Source organism: Mya arenaria, chromosome 4 (assembly GCF_026914265.1).
Source record: "Mya arenaria isolate MELC-2E11 chromosome 4, ASM2691426v1".
NCBI lineage: Eukaryota > Metazoa > Mollusca > Bivalvia > Myida > Myidae > Mya > Mya arenaria.
In genome coordinates this window covers 10,114,840-10,126,400 of record NC_069125.1, presented here as the reverse complement: position 1 = coordinate 10,126,400, position 11,561 = coordinate 10,114,840, and the positions used below count along the sequence as shown (strand labels likewise).

Genomic DNA, 11,561 nt, shown 5'->3' with positions numbered 1-11,561 from the left:
AAATAAGAATCAATACTTATATTTACATTTTCCCTTTTTATTTGTTTATTTCTTTCGACCTAAACAGTTCGAGAACAAGTCTTTAATTACAACAAAGGGAACAGAACGCGAGAGCAAAAATAAATAGTAAGAGCACTTGTCGCCCTTGGTTTTTAAGCTTGGCGTTCTTTTTATCATCCGCATGATAAATAGTCCAAAAATAATTTGCAGAAAAAATATAATAATCCAAGATTCATTTGTTAGTTACTGTAAGTATAATACCTATTGTGGTTATAATGGTTTCCTTTGTAATATTCTTGTATTCTATCACGAAATATATTGATTATATGTTAACTCCTGTTTTACATATGCATGACCAATGTGAGTGGGCATAATAAATGTTGTCACGATGATTACGTTCAGTTTTACAGGTAAAAATAGCGTCAAAATACTATTTTTTTGTTGTCTTTTATTTTTTTCTATCAAACTGTAGTTTAATGATGTGCAAGTCTTCTCGAATTGACACTTTAAGACGATTGTTAACTCGAAAAATACATGACAATTTGACAGGTTCCAATCAGTTCATGTATTCAAATCTGGGTGCCAGATTCAAATGTTGTTTTATAATAAGTTATGATATTTTAAAATATTCTTCTTTAATATGAGGGATACCATTATATCATTCTTATGATGAAAAAAAGCATTTCGACATTTTACGTGTCAAATTTTATAAAACTTGACACATTTACAGTGTCATTTTATCAGCTGTTTGTGTACATGTTCCGTGCTATATTTAGCAAAAAAAAGCATGTGATATGAAGGTTGTTTATCATATTATTAATATTTGGCACCAATGATGTAATACTAGTATATTTACTGTTTCTTCATAAAAGCAGTGATGTGTTATCACATATAGTATGAAGTAGCTTCAGTTCTTTAGAGGAGTGATGTGATATCATGCTGTTTATTAACAGCAATAAACAACATATCATGCTCATTATTTGTTTTTATGGGTATTAAGGAGTGTTCATAATAACAGAGATGTGATTTCACATAAAGTATTAAGTGATTATGTGATAATTATGTAGTTTCATTTTATTCCAGAAGTGATGTAATACAGTGTTTATTATATCAGTTACAATCTTTTTATTGTGAATGTTTAATTAAGTTTGGATACAAATGTGACAAAAATGTCATATCACAGTTATAAATTGTATAAAATAATTATGTGTATAAACATTTATCTAACATCTTTACTTTTTGAAATGTAAGCGAAATAAAAAGTAAAGACAGGGATACACATTTTCGCTTGTAACTGAACCCTGTACTGAACTAGAAGCCTGCAGATGTTAGTTATAGTATGAATAGCAAACAACATACAAAAACATACTGCACCAGTCAATTGAAGCCACGCCCCCCCCCCGGTCCGGGGGTATACCGGGGAAATGGGCCGTATTTTTACCTTCTAGGTGGCCACGCAGTGCCGGGTGACTGCGGTGGTTTTGTCTTCACGCCAAATATAGCGGAAAATTGGAATTATCTAGGGTCCCTTGGGTGCGGGGGCATTTGGCGGGGGTTTAACCGGTAGATCGTTCCCGCAGGGCGGAAATTTGCCCGGGCTTGGCTGGACCGAAAGTCAAAGTCCCCGGTATTCCCCGGACCTGGGGGGGGGGGGGGCGAGGTTACAAATGATTGGTGCATAACTAATCAGGGATCGTTTATTTTGCCTCCCCCTATTTTGAAGAACAGGGTGTATATTGCTTAGCACATGGGGTCGGTCGGTCGGTCGGTCAGTATGTCAGTTGGTCAGTAGATCAAAGTTTGCCCGAGTGATAACTCGACAACGCTCGGACTTTTAGTTCTAAAACTTATGTTGCTACTTGGTATGTCATAAAAATGACTCCTATATATTTTTGGTCATCTGGTCAACGGTCAAGGTCACATTGACCTTGGACGCAAAAAGCTTGTGATAGTGATAACACGACAATGCGTCGACATTTGATCCTAAAACCTGAATTGGAGGCTGGATGTAACCAGTAGATGACATCTATTAATTTGGAGGTCATCAGGTCAAAGGTCATGGTCATGGTGACCTTAAATGCAAAAAGCCTGTCCAAGTCATAACTTGACCATGCCTGTACCCATGGCCCTCAAACTTGACATGAATGATGAGCATGATCAGTGTAATAACCCCTATTGATTTTGAGCATTTAAACATATCTGCACTTTAGGTTCACAATCAAAATAAAAAAAGTTATTTTTTTGTCCAATTCCAGCGATGATGCATACTTTTTGAATTGTGAATAAGACAAATTTGGGCTCAATTTCCAGTCTAAAAACCAAACAAACACTGTACATAACTAAAAAAAGCACGTTTTTCTTTAATATAATGTATACCTTTCTTTGAAAGTGAAAGTGTACGCAAATATCATACAGCCATGTTGTACACAAAATCATGATGAACACATAATTATACAACAACATATTATTTAAAAGGAAAGCCTGAAATATCATGATTATATTACGTCTTACGATATATATAGTGAGGACACTTGCTTGCTTATAACAGATAGGTAATGATAGAATGGAATTGAATAAAAAAAAATGAAGACACCATTCTGACATTTTGTTCCATTGATCCTATCAAACATAAATTTAAATATAATTAAATGCAATTTAAAAACAACAACATAATTTTATAAAGGAAGACGTCTGTAATCAGTATAAAAATCATGACCCATCATCAACAAAGATTACCAAGTCCTAGAAAATACTCTAGGAATAGCAGTAGGCATAATTGTGCACAAATATGGTAAAGGATATCTTCTTCAACCAGAAACCAAAGTTTGTATTTAGGATAAAATGATGTTATGTATTTATTTATTATTGCTCTATAGTCGTCAAAATTGTGTGCAGTAATAAGTCAATTAAAAGAAGGGTTTAGGAGTTATTAGTAAAAAGATCAACTTGCCCTAAAACTTTGAACTGACACAATGTGCTATAAAACTTCAACCTAAGTTCCTATGTCAATAAGGGGCTATAATTTGTATCTCGGATAATATGGAGTTACGTAATCTCATTGTGTGGTGGTCCTGAACAACTGTGTAAAGTATGACTTGTATTGACTGAAGGTTATTCGAGTGACAAGTGAAAATTCCAATTTGGCCTAAAACTTGACACGAACGCCAACGCCGATGCAGACGCCTCGGCAGAGTAGCCGGGGCGAGTATTATATAAAAGCATCCTTATTTTTTCGAATAGTCGAGTTAAAAGGGAACCAAAAGTGGCAATATTAAAATAAGTTTTAAACTGAATCCGAAGCAGTATAATCCTGGGAGCATTTCAGTGCAAAGAAAATCAGAATATCTCATATTTTGGCGTTGCTATGGCAATTTTCGATTTACTTGGGTGCATTACTTTAAAGTCACATGTGTATCATGTCATTTTATGGTTAGACAGCGTCTATGACAAAAGTTACAAACAAACTGAATCAAAAAGATGTTTTGTATTTCACAAACTTACAATTTTGTTTTTTTTAAAGAAATAAATTCATGTCAGAAATACAAAAAAAAATGGGAAAAGAAAATAAGATAATCATAAGCAACATAAACCATAAATGTTATTCCATAAGAACAATTCAAAATTAAAATGATTACTAGAGTGCTCCAAATGCTACAAATTGTTCAAGATATTACACAACAAGAATGTTGCAATGGTTTATAATTTTAAGTTAATGTTGTTTTTCGCAAAGTTCTAATGTTCTAACATTCCTATAGTATATAATCATATAGCATGCTTTGAGGATGTATTATTAAGTAGCTATGTGTTAAGAAACACTTGTTATTTTTCATTTCTTTATCAAAGTGTTCTTTTGTTGCTATGGTAACTATATTGAAATGTAGTATTTCACTGATATCCTTATAAGGGCTCTAACCAAGTTTTAAAAAGGAGCAGGGGTGCTTCGGAAAAGGAACATGGTGCTAAGGAAGAAGGGGCACATTGTATCGGGCTATGAAGAAAGTTAACATACATGTCGTAGCAATACGACAAAAAATCTTAGATATGGTGTTTAATAAAAGTAATATAATATTTCAACTTCCAAAAATGTATGTATTTAAAGTATATCTATGTATTAAATGAATTTAGTGTTATGAAGGCAGAACGGCAAAACATGCTGCTTTCCGTGAGGGCAGCAGAGTGCTACAAAAGAAGAATATGAATAAGCATCCTTCCATAACTCTATAGTAAAAACACCACATTATACACACTTAACATACCTTTAAATCAAATGCAATAACAATTATATCTTAATTCAGGTAAAACACAAAACATATTAGTGTATAAGCTTTACTTAATCATTTTCAGTCATGAACAGTTTCTACATCATGTTGTTTGTTTCATTACAATCAAGATACGGTATGATATATGTAAAGATATGTTAATTTTAAGATTTATTATAACCACAAAGTAGGATGAGAAAACAGTTAACCGCATTGTAACTGCAGAAACTTGTTTGATTGCACTTGCACTATATCATCTTCTGTCATCAAAAATATAAAATCTCAGAAAAACAAATGTGCACTGCTTTTGATCCAGTTTTAGTAAGATCTATGGAATAAGATTTTTCATATTTGTTTCTTTTCACTTGAATTTGCGAACTATACATATAAGGTGAATTAAAGGTGTTTTATTGTACAAAGAATGTTTATATTTTCTCATGAATAGCAGTTTTAATTTCGCAATTACGACTAGGTTATCTAAGTGTAGTTTTTTTTAACAGCACAGCCGATCGAAATGTAAGCAATGTTTGAAAGTCTTTTGGTTCTTCTGGAAGAAGCTTCTGCCCAATGGTCACCTGTGGAATTGTAAAGAGAAGGTGAAAGTTCAAATCCATGTGTGATCTATCCAATTAATTATTAATGTTATAATCTATAAAATGTCTTTACTTCACAAGGACATTTTATTCTGACTACCCAAAAATGTAAACTTGTTACTAAATATTTTAATTCCTAAATAATATGTGAATGTACACGAGAAACAAATTCTAACTATTATATAATGAATAATATGAAACCATGGTGCTTGGTAAAAAAACGCACCCTGGACATGTAATTTAATGTATTTCGTTTTAATTATTGGCATCATGTGATAAAAAGGAAGTTATGAATGTTTGTAAGCATATAAAAGAAGCTTTTCTTATACGCAAACTACTTACAAATAGTTTAACTTAATAAAGTTGTTATGAAACTTTCCCTCAGTGCCAAGGTTAAATTATATTTTATTATATTATGTTTTTTAAGTTTAGATATGTGACATGTTAACATATTTAACTATATGTACTACGACGATGTACTCTTGTATAAGTCGAATAAACTGTCTGTTCTGTTCTTTCAATATTAATTAAGTTAAAACGTCGTATGTTACTTATATATCCAAACGTTGACTGTACACGCAAAACAGCAAGCTGCATATTTTTTTAAACCATTCATCAGGGGGTCCAACATGTCTTGCAGCCCGTGTCTAAATTACACTTCTATTAACGCACGCTTATTCTGATTCTTCGTCACACAAAAACTGCATAATTTTTCCTCCCCCAACATAAAAGGTGCTTAAACATAGAAAAATCGACCGTATGTAAGTGCACTTACTGTCGAAAATAAAAAAAATATACAAAAATTCAAAGAAAAAACGCTAATATAGGTACATGTACAAGAAAGGTGCACTTTGACTAAAAAACACAGTTTCAAGTCACGCAATTTTCTATTTTCACATTGTAAACAACTAATCGCTCGGCTTATACATTCAATAACTTTTTTGTTAATGCCTCTAGAAACATAGGTTAAAAAACTGAGAGAAGCTTACACATATGGCCTCCAGGTAGGCGCATTTATATTGCGAGAAAAGTGATAAAACTTACTTACCAGGTGAAAATATCCTCCAAAAGCACCAAAATCTCTTCGAACACCGCCATTTTATTCCACATCACACATTTCCCTCTCTTAAAATTCAGCAAACACAAAACACGTTGGACCCCCCTGATTCATACACGTACATAAAATGAAAAAAAATAATGGTACAAATGATTACGTTAAATGCACCAATTTAGGCCTTAGCTATAATTACTATATGCTTTATATAGATTATCATTGATGAACGTTTGCAAAACAGTTCCATCCACTGCAATAAAAGATTGGTAATACTGAGTTGTGTATTATTTATCAGTGATTTTTTTGGTGCAATTTACTACCTTATAAAGGCTGTTTCCCCTTGTGGAAAAATGTCCATTTTTCCAAATATTAATATTTTTTTCCCCAATTTGATAAATGCAGATTATGTTAGTGAGTAAAAAGCAATGAATTTCTTGACAAAACTAACTCTTTCACATAATGTATGCATAAGAATGTGAAAACATGTACATTTGCCATTATATTTGCTATTTTGATCAGATTTTGTATTTTTCCCAATCTTTACTTTTTTCCCAATTTCAAAGGCACAGGCGGTATAAATATTTCCAAAAACAACAACACTGTTTATAAAACAAAGTTAACAACACAAAATTTAAAATGCCTGTTAACATAAAAATTATATATTTACCCACTTAAACTGTTATAAACGTTAACTATGAAAAATGAGTTTTCCGCATATACTCAAACGTCACCTAGCACTGTATGTTTGAGAGCAGTCCGCCCTCAATCGGGTTCACAGTTCCAGTAACCATGCTGGAACAATCGCTTAGGAGATACATGATGGGTTGCACCACCTCGGAGACTTCAGCAAACCGCCCGAGCGGCGTATGACTCCGGAGGAGGTCACCTCTTTCCGGTGGGTGGTTCCAAAACCCGCGACTCATGTCCGTCAACGCGACCGTAGGATTGACGGAATTCACTCGTATTTTGATCGGTCCTAGCTCCAACGCAAATTGTTTGGTCATCATATCGAGAGCGGCTTTTGACAAATTATACGGCATAGTTTCCCGCAATGGATTGATTCCGTTTATGCTTGAAACATTTACGATGGAACCTCCTTTGCCCGCAGCAGCCATCTTCTTTCCGACAACCTGAGTCACATTTATCGCGGCCATGATGTTGACGTCAAATATCTTGTAAATCAGCTCTTTGCTTACGTCCAAAGACGGTATCAACTCATGCGATACACCCGCGTTGTTAACAAGACCGTCCATTGGCGGAAGTGGTTCCAACACCGCGCGGGTAGCATCCCAGTCTCGTAAATCGGCCACAATTGGGCGTACATTTTCGCCACATTCTTGCTTTAAAGCTTCCAGTAGTTCGCCGTTGGTAGCAAGGGCATAAACTATTGCTCCGCTCCTCACAAAAGCCACAGAGAGCTCCCGACCAATCCCACGAGAGGCACCAGTCACAAGAATGGATTTCCCTTTAAAATCAAAAGACATTTCTGTTTGAAGAATTTAAAGCTATTTCCTTGACTAGTTTAATTCAACGAGTAAACATTATAAAACCCACGCTTTCATAACTAAATCAATTACTTCTGTATATAACGTACAGTTTCGCACACTATTTCTTGCTTTATCACCAATGGTTTGACTTAATCTTAGATACTTGCTGCAGTTGATGGCCTTTTAATATGGTCAATATAAAATAAGAAGTTTCTACCAGCTCAATATCCGCATTAAAATATCATCTGAGGGAGTTAGTTTATAATCATTTCTTTAAGCTTGATTTTAACGTAAGTTGATAGCTTATAGAATCACTCTCGAGTCCGTTTCCTGGGGTAGAAACCATTACATTTCGAGAGGTTGTAATGCACCAGTCAATTGTAACCACGCCCTACCCCCCAGGTCCGGGGAATAGCGGGGACTTTGACTTTCGGTCCAGCCGACCCCGAGTAAAATCCCCGCCCTGCGGGAACGAACTGATGGTAAAATCCCCGCCAAATGCCCCCGCACCCAAGGGACCCTAGGTAAGGCCCATTCTTCGCTATATTTTGCGCGAAGACAAAACCACCGCTTTCACCCCGCACAGCGGGGCCAACTGAAAGGTAAAACACGGCCCATTTCCCTGGCTATCCCCGGTATACACGTTTAACAAGTCTGTGCGATCTTTAAACACGTCAAAGGTGTTGTTTTGTTGGTGTCCATCCATGGGTTCAATCCACACAGGATTATTCTTTCTCGTTGCCTATCAAAATGGATGCAAATGACCAGGGACTGGTTCTACAAAAACATTATTATAGCATTGATGTGTTTACTGTTATATACTGGAGAAAAGCAATACTGCACTATTTATTGACAACAGTGATGTGATATCACACCATTTTTTTTATTTAACACAATAGTGATGAGATATAATGTGATGTGTTTACCATATCATTTATTATTGGCAACAAAGTTGCTTTACATTGACAGTAGACTTGCACCATTAAATGCTGTGTTCAAAACAGCAATGACCTGATATGACATACTTAAAGCAATACTCCACTATTTATTGACAACAGTGATGTAATATCACATCATTTTTTTTATTTATCACAGCAGTGATGAGATATGATGTGATGTATTTACCATATTATTAATTATTGGCAACAAAGATGTTATACAAATGTATATTGACAGTAATGATGCACCATTAAAGAAGTGTTCATAACAGCAATGATGTGATATGACATACTAATAATATTAAGGAGCTTCAGTTTATTACAGAAAAGCATACATCATTTATTACAGGAGTAATGGGTTATCATATACAGTATTATGTAGAATCCGTTTATTACAGCAGTGATGTGATATCACATACAGTATTATGTAGAATCAGTTTATTACAGCAGTGATGTGTTATCACATACATTATTATGTAGAATCAGTTTATTACAGCAGTGATGAGTTATCACATACATTATTATGTAGAATCAGTTTATTACAGCAGTGATGTGTTATCACATACAATAATATGTAGAATCAGTTTATTAAATCAGTGATGTGTTATCCCATATAGTATTATGTACAATCAGTTTATTACAGTAGTGATGTGTTATCCCATATTATATAGTATTATGTAGAATCAGTTTATTACAGCAGTGATGTGTTATCACATATAGTATTATGTAGAATCAGTTTATTACAGCAGTGATGTGTTATCGCATACAATAGTATGTAGAATCAGTTTATTACAGCAGCGATGTGTTATCCCATATAGTATTATGTAGAATCAGTTTATTACAGCAGTGATGCATTATCACATACATTATTATGTAGAATCAGTTTATTACAGCAGTGATGAGTTATCACATATAATATTATGTAGAATCAGTTTATTACAGTAGTGATGTGTTATCCCATATTATATAGTATTATGTAGAATCAGATTATTACAGCAGTGATGTGTTATCCCATATTATATAGTATTATGTAGAATCAGTTTATTACAGCAGTGATGTGTTATCCCATATTATATAGTATTATGTAGAATCAGTTTATTACAGCAGTGATGTGTTATCCCATATTATATAGTATTATGTAGAATCAGTTTATTACAGCAGTGATGTGTTATCACATATTATATAGTATTATGTAGAATCAGTTTATTACAGCAGTGATGTGTTATCCCATATAGTATTATGTAGAATCAGTTTATTACAGTAGTGATGTGTTATCCCATATTATATAGTATTATGTAGAATCAGTTTATATAGTATTATGTAGAATCAGTTTATTACAGTAGTGATGTGTTATCCCATATTATATAGTATTATGTAGAATCAGTTTATTACAGCAGTGATGTGTTATCCCATATTATATAGTATTATGTAGAATCAGTTTATTACAGTAGTGATGTGTTATCACATATTATATAGTATTATGTAGAATTAGTTTATTACAGCAGTGATGTGTTATCCCATATTATATAGTATTATGTAGAATTAGTTTTTTACAGCAGTGATGTGTTATCCCATATTATATAGTATTATGTAGAATTAGTTTATTACAGCAGTGATGTGTTATCATATACAGTATTATGTAGCATCAGTTTATTACAGCAGTGATGTGTTATCCCATATTATATAGTATTATGTAGAATCAGTTTATTACAGCAGTGATGTGTTATCCCATATTATATAGTATTATGTAGAATCAGTTTATTACAGCAGTGATGTGTTATCACATACAGTATTATGTAGCATCAGTTTATTACAGCAGTGATGTGTTATCACATACAATAATATGTATAATCAGTTTATTAAATCAGTGATGTGTTATCCCATATAGTATTATGTACAATCAGTTTATTACAGTAGTGATGTGTTATCCCATATTATATAGTATTATGTAGAATCAGTTTATTACAGCAGTGATGTGTTATCACATATTATATAGTATTATGTAGAATCAGTTTATTACAGCAGTGATGTGTTATCCCATATTATATAGTATTATGTAGAATCAGTTTATTACAGCAGTGATGTGTTATCCCATATTATATAGTATTATGTAGAATCAGTTTATTACAGTAGTGATGTGTTATTCCATATTATGTAGAATCAGTTTATTACAGCAGTGATGTGTTATCCCATATAGTATTATGTAGAATCAGTTTATTACAGTAGTGATGTGTTATCCCATATTATATAGTATTATGTAGAATCAGATTATTACAGCAGTGATGTGTTATCCCATATTATATAGTATTATGTAGAATCAGTTTATTACAGCAGTGATGTGTTATCCCATATTATATAGTATTATGTAGAATCAGTTTATTACAGCAGTGATGTGTTATCACATATTATATAGTATTATGTAGAATCAGTTTATTACAGCAGTGATGTGTTATCACATATAGTATTATGTAGAATCAGTTTATTACAGCAGTGATGTGTTATCACATATAGTATTATGTAGAATCAGTTTATTACAGCAGTGATGTGTTATCCCATATTATATAGTATTATGTAGAATCAGTTTATATAGTATTATGTAGAATCAGTTTATTACAGTAGTGATGTGTTATCCCATATTATATAGTATTATGTAGAATCAGATTATTACAGCAGTGATGTGTTATCCCATATTATATAGTATTATGTAGAATCAGTTTATTACAGCAGTGATGTGTTATCCCATATTATATAGTATTATGTAGAATTAGTTTATTACAGCAGTGATGTGTTATCCCATATTATATAGTATTATGTAGAATTAGTTTTTTACAGCAGTGATGTGTTATCATATACAGTATTATGTAGCATCAGTTTATTACAGCAGTGATGTGTTATCACATACAGTATTATGTAGAATTAGTGTTATCGCATATAGTATTATGTAGAATCAATTTATTACAGCAGTGATGTGATATCACATACAGTATTATGGTATTATGTAGAGTCAGTTTATTACAGAAGTGATATGTCATCATAACTGTGAACATCAGTTATCAACCTATCATGTGAATCATTGGTGTAACTGATGCAATCCATAACAACAGACACACTTGTATACCTTTGAATGTTTAAAGTGACATTCTTATTCAAAAACAATACATACACATGTATAACCAACATCAATTTTGACTGATAAACCTTCAACCACTTCCTATATAATGCATTTATGG

At 32.9% G+C, this 11,561-nt stretch overlaps 1 protein-coding gene across 2 annotated transcripts; it reads right to left on the bottom strand.

The window, feature by feature from the left end:
• Positions 1 to 2,294: 2,294 nt before the first annotated feature.
• Positions 2,295 to 7,512, bottom strand: LOC128231994 (D-erythrulose reductase-like). Of its 2 annotated transcripts, XR_008260469.1 has the most exons (2): positions 6,574 to 7,512; positions 2,295 to 4,834 (listed from the first exon to the last, which is right to left on the bottom strand). XR_008260469.1 is itself a non-coding variant. In XM_052945310.1 (1 exon), exon 1 carries the CDS (start codon positions 7,388 to 7,390, stop codon positions 6,638 to 6,640), a length of 753 nt encoding a protein of 250 aa, XP_052801270.1. In that variant the 5' UTR covers positions 7,391 to 7,512; the 3' UTR covers positions 6,534 to 6,637. The 2 variants fall into 2 exon arrangements, 1 of the variants encoding a protein (XP_052801270.1); XM_052945310.1 differs by lacking the exon at positions 2,295 to 4,834 and having other exon boundaries at positions 6,534 to 7,512.
• Between the last annotated feature and the right edge of the window lie 4,049 nt (positions 7,513 to 11,561).

Excerpts from the sequence above, each read along its gene's own strand:
- LOC128231994 (XM_052945310.1), bottom strand. The coding sequence starts at position 7,390 with ATGTCTTTTGATTTTAAAGGGAAATCCATTCTTGTGACTGGTGCCTCT.